General features: G+C 41.6%; 1 protein-coding gene across 1 annotated transcript in view; it reads right to left on the bottom strand.

The window, feature by feature from the left end:
• The window catches only part of tcof1 (treacle ribosome biogenesis factor 1), a 29033-nt gene extending 19112 nt beyond the window's left edge, over positions 1–9921 (bottom strand). The window contains exons 1-2 of the mRNA XM_061930569.2: positions 9651–9921; positions 889–953 (exon numbers count right to left, since the gene is read on the bottom strand). Of these exons, the coding sequence (XP_061786553.1) occupies positions 889–953; positions 9651–9758 (173 nt within the window). The 5' untranslated portion in view covers positions 9759–9921. The remainder of the gene's footprint in view (positions 1–888; positions 954–9650) is intronic.
• Positions 9922–19915: the final 9994 nt, after the last annotated feature.

The raw sequence follows: 19915 nt of genomic DNA, 5'->3' as shown, positions 1-19915 counted from the left end.
AATCTATAGATTAATCGATAGAAAAATAATCGTTAGCTGCAGCCCTAATATGAAATATAACTTACTTCACCGAGCATTATTTAATTATTTTCATTGTGATTACTTATGGAGTATATTGTGAATAAATTGAGAACAAGAAGTGAACAAAAGTTTTAGCAACTGTTATGTAAAAGAAAAGGGGTAGGATTGAATAAGCTCTGCTTCTTCCTACTCCTTTTCCAACATGTTGAATAGAGAAACTGGAAGTTGTGGCGCATCATGTTGTATGCATGCATGCTCCAAATAAACTCAAACTCAAACATGTGTTCATTGTTAGTTTTGATGCCTTCAGTGACAATCCATCCATCCATTTTCTACCGCTTGTCCCTTTTGGGGTGGCGGGGAGTGCTGGAGCCTATCTCAGCTGCATTCGGGCGGAAGGCGGGGTACACCCTCGACAAGTCGCCACCTCATCGCAGGGCCAACACAGATGGACAGACAACATTCACACTCATATTCACACACTAGGGCCTGGCCACATCTAGGTGCATGTCTTTGGAAGTGGGAGGGGCCTATCCCCAGGTACATGTTTTTGGAGGTGGGAGGAAGCCGGAGTACCCGGAGGGGACCCACGCAGTCACGAGGAGAACATGCAAACTCCACACAGAAAGATCCCGAGCCCGGGATTGAACTCAGGACCTTCGTATTGTGAGGCAGATGCACTAACCCCTGTTCCACCGTGCTGCCCATCTACAATGTAAATAGTCATGAAAATAAAGAAAACACATTGAATGAGGAGAAGGTGTGTCCAAACTTTTGGCCTGTACCGTATGTTGAATTGTGGTGTTCTTCAATGTACCCAATTGAGCATGTCTGAAACAAATAAACCATAACAAAGTAGATACTCACTTTAACCAGGAACTGTAAATTTCTTGTAAGGATGCAGATGACGTCCAATCTCCTTCCACACAACACTGTAAGACAGTTACAGCGTTTTTAACCCTTGTGTAATGTTCATATTGTTGTTACCGTATTTTCCGCACTATAAGGCGCACCTAAAAACCACAAATTTTCTCAAAAGCTGACAGTGCGCCTTATAACCCGGTGCGCTTTATATATGGATAAATATTAAGATTCATTTTCATAAAGTTTCGGTCTCGTAACTACGGTAAACAGCCGCCATCTTTTTTCCCGGTAGAACAGGAAGCGCTTCTTCTTCTACGCAAGCAACCGCCAAGGTAAAGCACCCGCCCCCATAGAACAGGAAGCGCTTCTTCTTCTACTGTAAGCAACCACCCGCCCGCGTAGAAGAAGAAAAAGCGCGCGGATATTACCGTACGTTTCATTTCCTTTGTGTGTTTACATCTGTAAAGACCACAAAATGGCTCCTACTAAGCGACAGGGATCCGGTTCATGAAAAGACGCAATCTCTCCATCCGCACACGGATTACTATTTCACAGCAACTGATATTCCTGTGAACCGCACTGTGGATACAACGGGAGCACGTACGGTGAATATTCGCACCACAGGGAATGAGAAGTCATCCTTCACTGTGGTTCTAGCTTGCCATGCTAATGGCCAGAAACTTCCACCCATGGTGATATTCAAAAGGAAGACCTTGCCAAAAGAGACCTTTCCAGCCGGCGTCATCATAAAAGCTAACTCGAAGGGATGGATGAAGAAAAGATGAGCGAGTGGTTAAGGTAAGTTTAAGTTTACGCGAAGAGGCCGGGTGGCTTTTTTCACGCAGCTTCGTCCATGTTGATATACGATTCCATGCGCGCCCACATCACGCTGGTTTTAATATACCGTATTTTCCGCACTATAAGGCGCACCTAAAAACCACAATTTTTCTCAAAAGCTGACAGTGCGCCTAATAACCCGGTGCGCTTTATTACGATTCATTTTCATAAAGTTTCGGTCTCGCAACTTCGGTAAACAGCCGCCATCTTTTTTCCCGGTAGAACAGGAAGCGCTTCTTCTTCTACGCAAGCAACCGCCAATGAAAGCACTCGCCCCCATAGAACAGGAAGCGCTTCACCCGCCCCCATAGAACAGGAAGCGCTTCACCCGCCCCCGGAAGAAGAAGAAAAAACGCGCGGATATCACCGTACGTTTCATTTCCTGTTTACATCTGTAAAGACCACAAAATGGCTCCTACAAAACGATCCGGTTCATAAAAAGACGCAATCTCTCCATCCGCACACGGATTACTACCGTATTTCACAGCAACTGAACCGCACTGTGGAACGGGAGCACGTACGGTGAATATTCGCTCCACAGGGAATGAGAAGTCATCCTTCACTGTGGTTCTAGCTTGCCATGCTAACTTCCACCCATCCAAAAGAGACCTTTCCAGCCGGCGTCATCATAAAAGCTAACTCGAAGGGATGGATGGATGAAGAAAAGATGAGCGAGTGGTTAAGGGAAGTTTACGCGAAGAGGCCGGGTGGCTTTTTTCACACAGCTCCGAAGGCGAACACACCTTCACTAAGACGGGCAGATAGCGCCGGTCGACATACGCCAACATCTGCCAGTGGATCGTAAATGCCTGGGCAGATAGTTTCGGTCACAACTGTGGTCCGACCTTTCCGGAAGGCAGGATTCACAGAACTGCTGCACAACAACAGCGACACTGACTCCGGTGACTTCGACGAGACGGAACCGGCCATTTTGGATGCCGTATTCGCCCAACTTTTCAATTCGGACACCGAAGACGAAGAATTCGAAGGATTTACGAATGAAGAATAACTTCAGAAGGTGAGCGCTATGTTTATTTTGTGTGTTGTGACATTAACGTTCGAGCAACATTATGTTGCTATTGTTCTACACCATTTTGAATTTTACTATGTTTGTGATTGCACATTTGCGTACATTTTGGGACAGAGTTGTTAGAACGCTGGTTTTCAATATATTATTAAAGTTTGACTGAACTATCTGACTGTTTTTTTGACATTCACTTTAGCGCAGCGTAGGCGCGGCTTTTAGTCCGGGGCGGCTTATTGGTGGACAAAATTATGAAATATGTAATTCATAGAAGGTGCGGCTAATAATCCGGTGCGCCTTATAGTGCGGAAAATACGGTATTATTAAAGTTTGACTGACCTATTTGACTGTTTTTTTGACATTCCTTTAGCGCAGTTAGTTGCGGCTTACAACACGGGGCGGCTTATAGGTGGACAAAGTTTTGAAATATGTCGTTCATTGAAGGCGCGGCTTATAACGCAGGGCGCCTTATGGTGCGGAATATACGGTACTCAGCCAGCGTTTGTGGGTCTGATGGACCCGTTGCATTTTGTGGCTTTTAATGCCTCACAATCAAACACTTTTATGTGAAAATACTAAACAGATGTTTACCTTATCCCAATAAACATCTGTTCAGTATTTTAACATACAAGTGTTTGATTGTGAGGCATTAAAAGTCACAAGATGCAACGGGTCCATCAGCTGAGTAACAACAATATGAACGTTGCACGGAAAATTTTTCTGCCAGTTTCTGCATCCCACAGGGATTCTTCTTTTGTGTTTCTGCAACTGCGCCTCCCACACAAGGTTGCAACATTGTTTGTCAACACTGTCTGCTCTCATTTTCTCGCACATTTGACCCTCTGATGTTCTGTGTACCTACACTCTCGTCCTGGGCATTACGTTAAAGAGCGAGGCTCCTCTATGGGGTCTTGGGGCACTAGGAGGTTAACCCCTTTACTACTGTTATCCCAGGTGACCCTTGGCAAAGGCCTAGTATCTGACTGCCCCCTAGCCAGGAATACGGTGAAGACCTCAACGGCGGAGCAGGTAGATTTAAGAACTACCACAACGGCTGCGATGGCGGAAGAAGGCTGCAGCAGAAAAGGGTCCCCAGTCGTCTAGGACTCCATGCCACTAGACCTGACCCGATTCTGTCAAGGATCGTGCGGTGACTGTCTGTGCACCAGTCTCCCCACGTTAAACTAAGTCACGCACAGGCATCCTCCATAAAGGGATACACCCCTACCAGGAGGATCGTCATACTCGTTCGAGTGACCGCCGATGATGACCTGCACTCTGTCCTCCTCCTGTCTAGGCCTGCTGTGTGTGTGTGTGGTACGCAAAACATCAATTTCCACACTTCTATTATCCAGCGGACCCAGATATCTTATATGTAATATAAATGTGTAAGGGGGGGTGTATGGTGTGTGGTCATTAAATATGTATTCTGATATATGTTCTTCACAGAAAATGAGCCAAAGTCAGTGAGTCTCAGTTTGAAAAATGAATTACCGTATTTTCCGCACTATAAGGCGCACCTAAAAACCACAAATTTTCTCAAAAGCTGACAGTGCGTCTTATAACCCGGTGCACTTTATATATGGATAAATATTAAGATTCATTTTCATAAAGTTTCGGTCTCGCAACTTCGGTAAACAGCCGCCATCTTTTTTCCCGGTAGAACAGGAAGCGCTTCTTCTTCTACGCAAGCAACCGCCAAGGTAAGCACCCGCCCCCATAGAACAGGAAGCGCTTCTTCTTCTACTGTAAGCAACCACCCGCCCGCGTAGAAGAAGAAAAAGCGCGCGGATATACCGTACGTTTCATTTCCTTTGTGTGTTTACATCTGTAAAGACCACAAAATGGCTCCTACCAAGTGACAGGGATCCGGTTCATGAAAAGACGCAATCTCTCCATCCGCACACGGATTACTATTTCACAGCAACTGATATTCCTGTGAACCGCACTGTGGATACAACGGGAGCACGTACGGTGAATATTCGCACCACAGGGAATGAGAAGTCATCCTTCACTGTGGTTCTAGCTTGCCATGCTAATGGCCAGAAACTTCCACCCATGGTGATATTCAAAAGGAAGACCTTGCCAAAAGAGACCTTTCCAGCCGGTGTCATCATAAAAGCTAACTCGAAGGGATGGATGAAGAAAAGATGAGCGAGTGGTTAAGGTAAGTTTAAGTTTACGCGAAGAGGCCGGGTGGCTTTTTTCAGCAGCTCCGTCCATGTTGATATACGATTCCATGACTGTTTTTTTGACATTCCTTTAGCGCAGTTAGATGCGGCTTACAACACTGGGCGGCTTATGGGTGGACAAAGTTTTGAAATATGCCGTTCATTGAAGGCGCGGCTTATAACCCAGGGCGCCTTATGGTGCGGAAAATACGGTAATTGTATCATTTAAAAAAAAAAGAAAACTGGTCCCACAGACCCGAACACCACACAAGGGTTAAGACAGTTCAAGACAAGACTACCTTTGTATCAATTGGTGTCATTAGGAGTAGTATACTGTCGTCTTAATTGCACGCATACAGGTAAACAAAGTACACGCAGTGCCCTGCACTAAAACAGTTGTATATCAATACAAGTACTGTACTGTTCGAGGTATTCCCGTCAATAATGTCAGCTTACAAGTATTATTATTGTTAGTGTGTTTACCTGTGTGTTCACCTGTGTGTTTACGTGTGTGTTTACGTGTGTTTACGTGTGTGTTTACCTGTGTGTTTACGTGTGTGTCAACTCTACATGCCCCTAAAGCTGACCAACACGCCGGATTGTAGTCAGCTGGAGGCGTGTCTTAATGAAATTAAACAATGGATGTCCGCTAACTTCTTGCAACTCAACGCCAAGAAAACGGAAATGCTGATTATCGGTCCTGCTAAACACCAACATTTATTTAATAATACCACCTTAACATTTGACAACCAAACAATTACACAAGGCGAATCAGCAAAGAATCTGGGTATTATTTTCGACCCAACTCTCTCCTTTGAGTCACACATTAAGAGTGTTACTAAAACGGCCTTCTTTCATCTCCGTAATATCGCTAAAATTCGTTCCATTTTGCCCACTAGTGACGCTGAGATCATTATTCATGCGCTCGTTACGTCTCGTCTCGACTACTGTAACGTATTATTTTCGGGTCTCCCTATGTCTAGCATTAAAAGATTACAATTGGTACAAAATGCGGCTGCTAGACTTTTGACAAGAACAAGAAAGTTTGATCATATTACGCCTATACTGGCTCACCTGCACTGGCTTCCTGTGCACTTAAGATGTGACTTTAAGGTTTTACTACTTAGGTATAAAATACTACACGGTCTAGCTCCGTCCTATCTTGTCGATTGTATTGTACCATATGTCCCGGCAAGAAATTTGCGTTCAAAGAACTCCGGCTTATTAGTGATTCCCAGAGCCCCAAAAAAGTCTGCGGGCTATAGAGTGTTTTCTATTGGGGCTCCAGTACTATGGAATGCCCTCCCGGTAACAATTAGAGATGCTACCTCAGTAGAAGCATTTAAGTCCCATCTTAAAACTCATTTGTATACTCTAGCCTTTAAATAGCCCCCCTGTTAGACCAGTTGATCTGCCGTTTCTTTTCTTTTCTCCTCTGCTCCCCTTTTTCTTGAGGGGGGGGGGGGGGCCAGGTCCGGTGGCCATGGATGAAGTGCTGGCTGTCCAGAGTCGGGACCAGGGGTGGACCGCTCGCCTGTGCATCGACTGGGAACATCTCTGCGCTGCTGACCCGTCTCCGCTCGGGATGGTGTCCTGCTGGCCCCACTATGGACTGGACTCTTACTATTATGTTAGATCCACTATGGACTGGACTCTCACAATATTATGTCAGACCCACTCGACATCCATTGCTTTCGGTCTCCCCTAGAGGGGGGGGGGTTACCCACATATGCGGTCCTCTCCAAGGTTTCTCATAGTCATTCACATCGACGTCCCACTGGGGTGAGTTTTTCCTTGCCCTTATGTGGGCTTTGTACTGAGGATGTCGTTGTGGCTTGTGCAGCCCTTTGAGACACTTGTGATTTAGGGCTATATAAATAAAGATTGATTGATTGATTGATTGATTGATTTACCTGTGTGTTTACGTGTGTGTTTACCTGTGTGTTTACATGTGTGTTTACGTGTGTGTTTACATGTGTTTACGTGTGTGTTTACCTGTGTGTTTACGTGTGTGTTTACCAGAGGTGGGTAGTAACGCGCTACATTTACTCCGTTACATCTACTTGAGTAACTTTTGGGATAAATTGTACTTCTAAGAGTAGTTTTAATGCAACATACTTTTACTTTTACTTGAGTATACTTATAGAGAAGAAACGCTACTTTTACTCCGCTACTTTTACTCCGCTACTTTTATCTACATTCAGCTCGCTACTCGCTACTAATTTTGATCGATCTGTTAATGCACGCTTTGTTTGTTTTGGTCTGTCAGACAGACCTTCATAGTACCTGCGTTTCAACAAATACAGTCACTGGTGACGTTCACTCCGTTCCACCAATCAGATGCAGTCACTGGTGACGTTGGACCAATCAAACAGAGCCAGGGGTCACATGACCTGACTGAAACAAGTTGAAAAATTTATTCGGGTGTTACCATTTAGTGGTTAATTGTATGGAATATGCACTGTACTGTGCAATCTACTAATAAAAGTTCCAATCAATCAATCAAAAGTGTGAAGGAAAAAAGACCATTTTTTCTTTCCACCGTACATCCCGTCAAAAGCCTAAAGACTGACTGCACAGTTCCTGTCTTCACAATAAAAGTGCCGCTCCATCGCGCCTGCGCTTTCAAAATAAGAGTCTCCGAAAGCCAGCGCAAACAAGCTAGCAAGCTACGGAGTTTGCCGCCAATGTATTTCTTGTAAAGTGTATAAAAAGGAATATGGAAGCTGGACAAACAAGATGCCAAAAACCAACCACTTTCATGTGGTATTAGACAGAAAGGAGGAACTTTTTTTCTCCTCCATTTGAAAACGTGGACGTTATCATCACTACTGTCTGATTACAATCAATGCAAGTCATCAGAATCGGGTAATACACCAACTTATATTCTTGTCTTCATGAAAGAAAGGAATCTATATGTGTTAAACATGCATGTATATTCATTAAAACACCTTTAACATGTAAACAAAAACGGCAAAATAAATAAATATAAATTATATACTGTATATATCAATGTGTGTATATATATATATGTGTGTGTGTGTGTATATATATATATATATGTATGTGTGTGTGTGTGTGTGTATATATATATATACATATATATATGCGTATATATATATATGTGTATATATATATATATATATATATATATATATATATATATATATATATATATATATATATATATATATATATATATATATATATATATATATGATATGTGTGTGTATGTTACTCATCAGTTACTCAGTACTTGAGTAGTTTTTTCACAACATACTTTTTACTTTTACTCAAGTAAATATTTGGGTGACTACTCCTTACTTTTACTTGAGTAATAAATCTCTAAAGTAACAGTACTCTTACTTGAGTACAATTTCTGGCTACTCTACCCACCTCTGGTGTTTACCTTTGTGTTTACGTGTGTGTTTACCTGTGTGTTTACGTGTGTGTTTACCTGTGTGTTTACGTGTGTGTTTACCTGTGTGTTTGCGTGTGTGTTTACGTGTGTGTTTACCTGTGTGTTTGCGTGTGTGTTTGCGTGTGTGTTTACCTGTGTGTTTACCTGTGTGTTTGCGTGTGTGTTTACGTGTGTGTTTACGTGTGTGTTTACCTGTGTGTTTACGTGTGTGTTTACATGTGTGTTTACATGTGTGTTTACCTGTGTGTTTACGTGTGTGTTTACGTGTGTGTTTACCTGTGTGTTTACGTGTGTGTTTACATGTGTGTTTACATGTGTGTTTACCTGTGTGTTTACGTGTGTGTTTACCTGTGTGTTTACGAGTGTGTTTACCTGTGTGTTTACATGTGTGTTTACCTTTGTGTTTACATGTGTGTTTACGTGTGTGTTTACGTGTGTTTACGTGTGTGTTTACCTGTGTGTTTACATGTGTGTTTAGGTGTGTGTTTACATGTGTGTTTAGGTGTGTGTTTACATGTGTGTTTACGTGTGTGTTTACGTGTGTTTACCTGTGTGTTTACATGTGTGTTTACGTGTGTGTTTACGTGTGTTTACATGTGTGTTTACGTGTGTGTTTACGTGTGTGTTTACCTGTGTGTTTACGTGTGTGTTTACCTTTGTGTTTACGTGTGTGTTTACGTGTGTGTTTACCTGTGTGTTTACATGTGTGTTTAGGTGTGTGTTTACCTGTGTGTTTACATGTGTGTTTAGGTGTGTGTTTACCTGTGTGTTTACATGTGTGTTTAGGTGTGTGTTTACGTGTGTGTTTACATGTGTGTTTAGGTGTGTGTTTACCTGTGTGTTTACGTGTGTGTTTACCTTAGTGTTTACATGTGTGTTTACGTGTGTGTTTACATGTGTGTTTAGGTGTGTGTTTACATGTGTGTTTAGGTGTGTGTTTACGTGTGTGTTTACGTGTGTGTTTACCTGTGTGTTTACGTGTGTGTTTACCTTTGTGTTTACATGTGTGTTTACGTGTGTGTTTACCTGTGTGTTTACATGTGTGTTTAGGTGTGTGTTTACATGTGTGTTTAGGTGTGTGTTTACATGTGTGTTTAGGTGTGTGTTTACGTGTGTGTTTACATGTGTGTTTAGGTGTGTGTTTACCTGTGTGTTTACATGTGTGTTTAGGTGTGTGTTTACATGTGTGTTTAGGTGTGTGTTTACCTGTGTGTTTACATGTGTGTTTACGTGTGTTTACGTGTGTGTTTAGGTGTGTGTTTACCTGTGTGTTTACGTGTGTGTTTACGTGTGTGTTTAGGTGTGTGTTTACCTGTGTGTTGTCCCTCAGCAGTTCTGTAGCAGCGGATTGGAAACCATGCTCCTTCAAATGGCGATAAATGAGCGGGATAAGCTCTTGTTTGCACGCATTTACAGACATAATGTTCTCATAGCTGACAACAGTAACGTTAATGATAAACGCACCCTCGCTCTCATTATTACCTGGTTTTAAAACAAACGCGCAAAAGAGATTCTGCTACTCCGTGACTTCACACATGTTCGCGGCGTCCCTTTTGACCCCGGAAGTACTTCCTTCTCAGTCGCGCCGCGTTGCATCATGGGAGGTGTAGTTCTGCCGTTCACTCGCTTGTGGAATACAAATACTGAAAGTTGGTGTTTTCAGACGATAATGATTTATGACTTATGAAAATACAAATCCGTGATCCACAATATAAAAAGGAGAAAGTGTGGAATCAAACGACTGCTACTGTGGGAGGGAAAAAAGTTGGCACGTTGTGTAATTCGTAACCAATCTGGCGCCCTAGGCAAGATTTTAGGTGGCGCCCCCCCCCACATCGGCAGTGAAGTGTATATACTCACAAGAAACCGAATGGCTTTGTCTTTGACCTTTTTTTTACTTAAAGAAAGCAAATTAACAATCAGAATAGTTAACAAGATTAAAAAAAAAAAGAATAAATAAATGAATGCAAAAAATAAAAAAATGAATATATGAAATACAATATTTTTTACATACATATTGCTTAATTAACATTAATGATGTGCACTTTAACAACTAGGCTTACAACTATATCTAATTAATAAAGGGGTGGAAAAGTGACTATTACCTGCAGGGCAAACATTAGCTAACCAGAAGGCAATAACAATGTAAACAAAAAACACCTGCTTAAAAGATCTAATACAAATGTCCCTGAGGAATGTAAGGTGGGAGTACTGTAATTACCTAACGTTACATTATTATTTTCCATAACAATTTAGCCCCCTCCACAATTAACCCGACGTTAAAACAGAACTAGCTATTTATTGATTAGCAATTGCCGAATCATGTAACATTAGCTTAATGCTAAAAAGCCAGGTTACTATCACATTCTGTAACAGACAAATAATTTCATGGAGGCTAACGTTACCTACCTGCTACTTCTGTCTTTTCTCGTTTCTCCTCCTCTTCTTTTCTCTTTTTTCTTCCCTGGGCACCTGACAGTTTTGGCCGTTTTGACATCTTGTGTTGATTTTTTGATGTGGTGACGTCCAAAAAGAGTCTTGATACGGGAAGGGAGGGGGCGCACAAATATTATTTGTTGTAACAAATAATATTTCTATTATATAGGCTTTACTTTGCATTTTAATTAACGAGGGATTATTTTTTGTATTTAGAAATAATAGTACCAACTTTTTTTTTTTCTCCAACATTTGTGGCACTGGCGTGGCGCCCCCTGATGGACGGCGCCCTTAGCATTTGCCTATACGGCCTATGCCACGGGCCGGCCCTGATTCGTAAATAAAAACAGAATACAATGATTTGCAAATCCTATTCAACTTATATTCGATTGAATAGACTGCAAGATATTTAATGTTAGAACTGAGAAAACATGTATGTATTAGGGGTGTGGGAATAAATCGATTTGAATTCGAATCACGATTCTCACGTTGTGCGATTCAGAATCGATTCTCATTTTTAAAAAATCTATTATTTTTTAAATTATTTTTAAATTTTTTTTTTTTTTTTTTTTTTTTTTTTAAATTAATCAATCCAACAAAACAATACACAGCAATACCATAACAATGCAATCCAATTCCAAAAGCAAAGCCGAGCCAGCAACACTCAGAAGTGCAATAAACAGAGCAATTGAGAGGAGACACAAACACCACACACAACAAACCAAAAGTAGTGAAACAAAAATGAATATTATCAACAACAGTATCAATATTAGTTACAATTTCAACATAGCAGTGATTAAAAATCCCTCATCGACATTATCATTAGACATTTATAAAAATTTAAAAAAGAACAATAGTGTCACAGTGGCATACACTTATTTTCCACAAAGATACAAACCCCGTTTCCATATGAGTTGGGAAATTGTGTTGAGTGTAAATATAAACGGAATACAATGATTTGCAAATCCTTTTCAACCCATATTCAATTGAATGCACTACAAAGACAACATATTTGATGTTCAAACTCATAAACTTTATTTTTTTTTGCAAATAATATTCAACTTTCATGGCTGCAACACGTGCCAACGTAGTTGGGAAAGGGCATGTTCACCACTGTGTTACATGGCCTTTCCTTTTAACAACACTCAGTAAAGGTTTGGGAACTGAGGAGACACATTTTTGAAGCTTCTCAGGTGGAATTCTTTCCCATTCTTGCTTGATGTACAGCTTAAGTTGTTCAACAGTCCGGGGGTCTCCGTTGTGCTATTTTAGGCTTCATAATGCGCCACACATTTTCAATGGGAGACAGGTCTGGACTACAGGCAGGCCAGTCTAGTACCCGCACTCTTTTACTATGAAGCCACGTTGATGTAACACGTGGCTTGGCATTGTCTTGCTGAAATAAGCAGGGGCGTCCATGGTAACGTTGCTTGGATGGCAACATATGTTGCTCCGAAACCTGTATGTACCTTTCAGCATTAATGATGCCTTCACAGATGTGTGAGTTACCCATGTCTTGGGCACTAATACACTCCCATACCATCACAGATGCTGGCTTTTCAACTTTGCGCCTAGAACAATCCGGATGGTTCTTTTCCTCTTTTGTCCGGAGGACACGACGTCCACAGTTTCCAAAAACAATTTGAAATGTGGACTCGTCAGACCACAGAACACTTTTCCACTTTGTATCAGTCCATCTTAGATGAGCTCAGGCCCAGTGAAGCCGACAGCGTTTCTGGGTGTTGTTGATAAACGATTTTTTCCTTGCATAGGAGAGTTTTAACTTGCACTTACAAATGTAGCGACCAACTGTAGTTACTGACAGTGGGTTTCTGAAGTGTTCCTGAGTCCATGTGGTGATATCCTTTACACACTGATGTCGCTTGTTGATGCATTACAGCCTGAGGGATCGAAGGTCACGGGCTTAGCTGCTTACGTGCAGTGATTTCTCCAGATTCTCTGAACCCTTTGATGATATTACGGAGCGTAGATGGTGAAATACCTAAATTCCTTGCAATAGCTGCTTGAGAAAGGTTTTTCTTAAACTGTTCAACAATTTGCTCACGCATTTGTTAACTAAGTGGTGATCCTCGCCCCATCCTTGTTTGTGAATGACTGAGCATTTCATGGAATCTACTTTCATACCCAATCATGGCACCCACCTGTTCCCAATTAGCCTGTTCACCTGTGGGATGTTCCAAATAAGTGTTTGATGAGCATTCCTCAACTTTATCAGTATTTATTGCCACCTTTCCCAACTTCTTTGTCACGTGTTGCTGGCATCAAATTCTAAAAATAATGATTATTTAAAAAAAAAAAAAAGTTTATGAGTTTGAACATCAAATATGTTGTCTTTGTAGCATATTCAACTGAATATGGCTTGAAAAGGATTTGCAAATCATTGTATTCCGTTTATATTTACATCTAACACAATTTCCCAACTCATATGGAAACGGGGTTTGTAAGTTTTTGGGTTTATGCTTTACGATCAAGTGTTTTAACTTCAACTTTATGACAGTTAAGATGTTCTTATTCAACACTCAATTCAGTTTGATCATATGAAGTATATTATCATATTTCTCTGACTATAAGGTGCACTTAAAATCCTTTAATTTTCTCAAAAATCGACAGTGCGCCTTATAACCCAGTGCGCCTAATTTACAGTATAATTCTGGTTGGGCTCACCAACCTGGAAACTATTTTATTTGGTACATGGTGTAATGATACGTGTGACCAGTAGATGGCAGTCATACATAAGAGATACGTGTAGACTGCAATATGATGGCAGTAAACAACACCAAAACTGTTCCATTAAGAATATAGAACATTACACGCGGCACTCAAAAATCTGTCAAAATGATTTTAGTACGACTTCGGTAAGCTATGAAGCCGCACCGCTTGATGGATTGTCGGCGCATTAAACATACAAGTGTTATTATGGTGTGTGTATAAGGACCTATGCAGATATATTACCTGGCGTTTAGTTTCACAATATTATGCAAAACCAACTCTTCTTACCTTCTGGTACCTGCTGATCTGTATTTGGGTTCTGCATAAGTCCTGAAAATGTGCGCAGATCCCCAATTGTAGTCCGTGCCGACGCCGTAGTCATAAGCTTCTTCTTTTTCTCTACTTTATTATGTGACATTCATCTTCCGCTGTTGCCATTTCTAATATAAAGTAGCGTACAATTCTTACTTACCGTATATTCCGCACCATAAGCCGCCCCGTGTTATAAGCCGCGCCTTCAATGAACGCCATATTTCAAAACTTTGTCCACCTATAAGCCGCCCCGTGTTGTAAGCCGCATCTAACTGCGCTACAGGGAATGTCAAAAAAAACAGTCAGATAGGTCAGTTAAACTTTAATAATACAGGTAAAAGCCAGTAAATTAGAATATTTTGAAAAACTTGATTTATTTCAGTAGTTGCATTCAAAAGGTGTAACTTGTACATTATATTTATTCATTGCACACAGACTGATGCATTCAAATGTTTATTTCATTTAATTTTGATGATTTGAAGTGGCAACAAATGAAAATCCAAAATTCCATGTGTCACAAAATTAGAATATTACTTAAGGCTAATACAAAAAAGGGATTTTTAGAAATGTTGGCCAACTGAAAAGTATGAAAATGAAAAATATGAGCATGTACAATACTCAATACTTGGTTGGAGCTCCTTTTGCCTCAATTTCTGCGTTAATGCGGCGTGGCATGGAGTCGATGAGTTTCTGGCACTGCTCAGGTGTTATGAGAGCCCAGGTTGCTCTGATAGTGGCCTTCAACTCTTCTGCGTTTTTGGGTCTGGCATTCTGCATCTTCCTTTTCACAATACCCCACAGATTTTCTATGGGGCTAAGGTCAGGGGAGTTGGCGGGCCAATTTAGAACAGAAATACCATGGTCCGTAAACCAGGCACGGGTAGATTTTGCGCTGTGTGCAGGCGCCAAGTCCTGTTGGAACTTGAAATCTCCATCTCCATAGAGCAGGTCAGCAGCAGGAAGCATGAAGTGCTCTAAAACTTGCTGGTAGACGGCTGCGTTGACCCTGGATCTCAGGAAACAGAGTGGACCGACACCAGCAGATGACATGGCACCCCAAACCATCACCCAACCATGCAAATTTTGCATTTCCTTTGGAAATCGAGGTCCCAGAGTCTGGAGGAAGACAGGAGAGGCACAGGATCCACGTTGCCTGAAGTCTAGTGTAAAGTTTCCACCATCAGTGATGGTTTGGGGTGCCATATCATCTGCTGGTGTCGGTCCACTCTGTTTCCTGAGATCCAGGGTCAACGCAGCCGTCTACCAGCAAGTTTTAGAGCACTTCATGCTTCCTGCTGCTGACCTGCTCTATGGAGATGGAGATTTCAAGTTCCAACAGGACTTGGCGCCTGCACACAGCGCAAAATCTACCCGTGCCTGGTTTACGGACCATGGTATTTCTGTTCTAAATTGGCCCGCCAACTCCCCTGACCTTAGCCCCATAGAAAATCTGTGGGGTATTGTGAAAAGGAAGATGCAGAATGCCAGACCCAAAAACGCAGAAGAGTTGAAGGCCACTATCAGAGCAACCTGGGCTCTCATAACACCTGAGCAGTGCCAGAAACTCGTCGACTCCATGCCACGCCGCATTAACGCAGTAATTGAGGCAAAAGGAGCTCCAACCAAGTATTGAGTATTGTACATGCTCATATTTGTCATTTTCATACTTTTCAGTTGGCCAACATTTCTAAAAATCCCTTTTTTGTATTAGCCTTAAGTAATATTCTAATTTTGTGACACACGGAATTTTGGATTTTCATTTGTTGTCACTTCAAATCATCAAAATTAAATGAAATAAACATTTGAATGCATCAGTCTGTGTGCAATGAATAAATATAATGTACAAGTTACACTTTTTGAATGCAATTACTGAAATAAATCAAGTTTTTCAAAATATTCTAATTTACTGGCTTTTACCTGTATATTAAAAACCAGCGTTCTAACAACTCTGTTCACTCCCAAAATGTACGGTAATGTGCAAATGTGCAATCACAAACATAGTAAAATTCAAAATAGTGCAGAGCAATAGCAATAACTTAATGTTGCTCGAACGTTAATGTCACAACACACAAAATAAACATAACACTCACTTTCTGAAGTTATTCTTCATTCATAAATCCCTCGAATTCTTCTCCTACGGTGTCCGAATTAAAAAGTTGGGCGAATACGAATTTCCAAAATGGCCGGCTCCGTCTCGTCGAAGTCATCAGAGTCAGTGTCGCTGTTGTTTTTCCAGCAGTTCCGTGAATCCTGCCTTCCGGAAAGCTCGGACCACAGTTGAGACCGAAATATCCGCCCAGGCATTTACGATCCACTGGCAGATGTTGGCGTATGTCGTCCGGCGCTGTCTCCCTGTCTTAGTGAATGTGTGTTCGCCTTCGGTCATCCCTTCGAGTTAGCTTTTATGATGACGCCGGCTGGAAAGTTCTCTTTTGGCAAGGTCTTCCTTTTGAATATCACCATGGGTGGAAGTTTCTGGCCATTAGCATGGCAAGCTAGAACCACAGTGTGTCGCTTAGTAGGAGCCATTTTGTGGTCTTTACAGAGGAAATGAAACGTAATACCCGCGCGCTTCTTCTTCTATGGGGGCGGGTGCTTACCTTGGCGGTTGCTTACCGTAGAAGAAGAAGCACTTCCTCTTCTACGGGGAAAAAAGATGGCGGCTGTTTACCGTAGTTGCGAGACCTAAACTTTATGAAAAGGAATCTTAATATTAATCCATATATAAAGCGCACCGGGTTATAAGCCGCACTGTCAGCTTTTGAGTAAATTTGTGGTTTTTAGGTGCGGCTAATAGTGCGGAAAATACGGTATATCTGTCAGTAGACTAGCTATCAAAGCGCTAAAAAGTGTAGTGAGTTTACATTATTCACCCACCGAACTTCCGTTTGGACGTTTTTTCACATTTCCGGCGTTGATGTTGCATTATTGAGCCACGGATGAGAAGATGCTGCTCCGTTATTGATTTATGTAAAGTCTGAATGTCATTAAAACAGTTAGTGCCATCTTTTGACATTTCTTCCACTCCCGTCCTTGCACGCTACACCGCTACAACAAAGATGACGGTGAGAAGACGCCGTCGAAGGTGAGCCACGTAAATAAGACCGTCCACAAAACGGCGCATCCTTAAGCGACTGTCAGAAAGCGACTTGAAGATGATCTGTAAAACATAATCTATGCAAAATTTTGACCAAATAACCACCATTACATGATATGTAGATCACAACATCGTGTTTTCCATTGAAAAAAAATATATATGACCCCTTTAATGCGCCTTATGATCCGGTGCGCCTTTTGTATGAAAATAGATCTGACTAGCCCTGCTCATCGGCAGTGCGCCTTATAATCCGATGTGCCCTATGGTCCGAAAAATATGGTAAGTAAAATTGGGGTTTACTATCAAGTGTTTAACTTTGACTTTATGACAGTTAAGATGCTCTTATTTGACACTTAATTCAGTTTGACCATATACTGTATAGTATATTAATACAGTTAAAAAATATTTTATTCAGGGAAAAGTTTGAACCTGGAACAAATGAGCAGAATATTACATAAATGTTTTCCCCCAAAACTACACCTTTCAATCTACTTTGTGTTGGAACTGTTTCAATAAATTGTATGGTTTGTTTATTGAGACACTGCAAGCAGGCCCGGCCCTCACCAATCTGGCGCCCTAGGCAAGATTTTAGGTGGCGCCCCCCCACATCGGCAGTGAAGTGTATATACTCACAAGAAACCGAATAGCTTTGTCTTTGACCTTTTTTTTTTTTTTTACTTACAACTATACCTAATATATAAAGGGGTGGAAAAGTGACTATTACCTGCAGGGCAAACATTAGCTAACCAGAAGGCAATAACAATGTAAACAAAAAACACCTGCTTAAAAGATCTAATACAAATGTCCCTGAGGAATGTAAGGTGGGAGTACTGTAATTACCTAACGTTACATTATTATTGTCCATAACAATTTAGCCCCCTCCACAATCTTAACCCGACGTTAAAACAGAACTAGCTATTTATTGATTAGCAATTGCCGAATCATGTAACATTAGCTTAATGCTAAAAAGCCAGGTCACTATCACATTCTGTAACAGACAAATAATTTCATGTAGGCTAACGTTACCTACCTGCTACCTCTGTCTTTTCTCGTTTCTCCTCCTCTTCTTTTCTCTTTTTTCTTCCCTGGGCACCTGACAGTTTTGGCCGTTTTGACATCTTGTGTTGATTTTTTGATGTGGTGACGTCCAAAAAGAGTCATGATACGGGAAGGGAGGGGGCGCACCGTGCGGGGGGAGGGGGGCGGGGGGGCGTAATGTTGTAACAAATAATATTTCTATTAAATAGGGTTTACTTTGCATTTTAATTAACATGGGATTATTTGTTGTATTTAGAAATAATAGTACCAGCTTTTTTTTTTTTTTTTTTTCTCCAACATTTGTGGCACTGGCGTGGCGCCCCCTAATGGACGGCGCCCTTAGCATTTGCCTATACGGCCTATGCCACGGGCCGGCCCTGACTGCAAGGCAACTGGCTGTGACAGGCTGCCGGTCAGTGGACTTCAACAACTGACAGGAGCCCCTTTATGAACCAAGTACGTATTCCATACTGAATCTCAGTGCCCAGAGCTTACTAGGGGTAGACCCTTGAGGACGAAATTACCATCCGGCATCACTTGTCCTCTATAAAAACACATCCGCTTTGAGATTCTTTCAATTAAACAAGCTTAAAATGAGACCAACTTGGCTGCAGAGTTACTGGAAAAGACCACCAAGGTTTTATGGAAGGAAATAATTGTTAACATTTGAAATGTAATATTTCTTAAGGTCTATTACTCTATTTACTATACACATATTAAGTGGACGGGAATGTTGAAACAACCTTCGGGGGCCTGTAAAAAATTTCCCTGAGCACATAAAAAAAATAGAGCATTTCCTTCAGCTTCAACGGCATGCAGGAAATGTGAGTCGTTACCCTTATAAATGGCACTCTGTTCTCTTTTTCTAGGAAATACTGTATCTATTTTCCATGTAACACTCTTAACTACAGGCTGTCAGGTGTGTGATTTCCAGGGATTTTCAATGTGACACAAGGATGTCTCTAAGTTGTTGTAAAACTGAAAAAAAAAAATCCTTTGACAACAAAAAATTACCTACGACGTGCCTTATTTTGAGTTTCTTGGTAATTTTCTGGGTGTAGTTTTAGTTCCTGTCTTGAGCTCTTCACTGGTCACTGTGGACTATTCTTTCCATGCTGAGCTCAAGTACACACATACTTTGTGGACGCCGTCTGCTCCACATTCCTTGTAAGTGTTTTTGCTGTGTTCCAGCGTTTCCTTCAAATTCCTTCATAGTCTGTCCAGTCGGAGCACTTCCCTTTTTGTTTGTGTAATCATTAAATACCCTTTTTTTTTTTTACTGCAAGCTGCCTCCTCTTTCGTCTGGATTTGAAATCACTACAACCTCCTTCGTCTCACACGACACACCGCTTGACAAATATACGGTATACATGCAAATATATACGCCAATATAAATGCATTGTAACATAATAGAACAAAAGTTAAAAGGAAGAAATGACAAAGCAAGGTCTGCTGTGGAGCATGGAGAAGGAAAAAGACCGATGGTCAGGAGAAGGGCCCAAAACACCTTGCATGTTGTAGAGAGATATGGAAAACATTTGATGTATCATATTGAAAATGCTATCATCCATCCATCCATCCAGTTTCTACCGCGTATTCCCTTCGGGGTGGCAGGGGGCGCTGGAGCCTATCTCAGCTACAATTGGGCGGAAGGCGGTGTACACCCTGGACAAGTCGCCACCTCATCGCAGGGCCAACACAGACAGACAGACAACATTCACACTCACATTCACACACTAGGACCAATTTTAGTTTTGCCAATCAACCTATCCCCAGGTGCATGTCTTTGGAGGTGGGAGGAAGCCGGAGTACCCGGAGGGAACCCACGCAGTCACGGGGAGAACATGCAAACTCCACACAGAAAGATCCCGAGCCCGGTATTGAACTCAAGACTACTCAGGACCTTCGTATAGTGAGGCAGACGCACTAACCCCTCTTCCACCGTGCTATCATGTTCGATTTAA

This window comes from Nerophis lumbriciformis, linkage group LG36 (genome assembly GCF_033978685.3).
Source record: "Nerophis lumbriciformis linkage group LG36, RoL_Nlum_v2.1, whole genome shotgun sequence".
Classification (NCBI taxonomy): Eukaryota; Metazoa; Chordata; class Actinopteri; order Syngnathiformes; family Syngnathidae; genus Nerophis; species Nerophis lumbriciformis.
The sequence above is the reverse complement of the archived record's forward strand: the minus strand, read 5'-3'. Positions and strand labels throughout refer to the sequence as shown.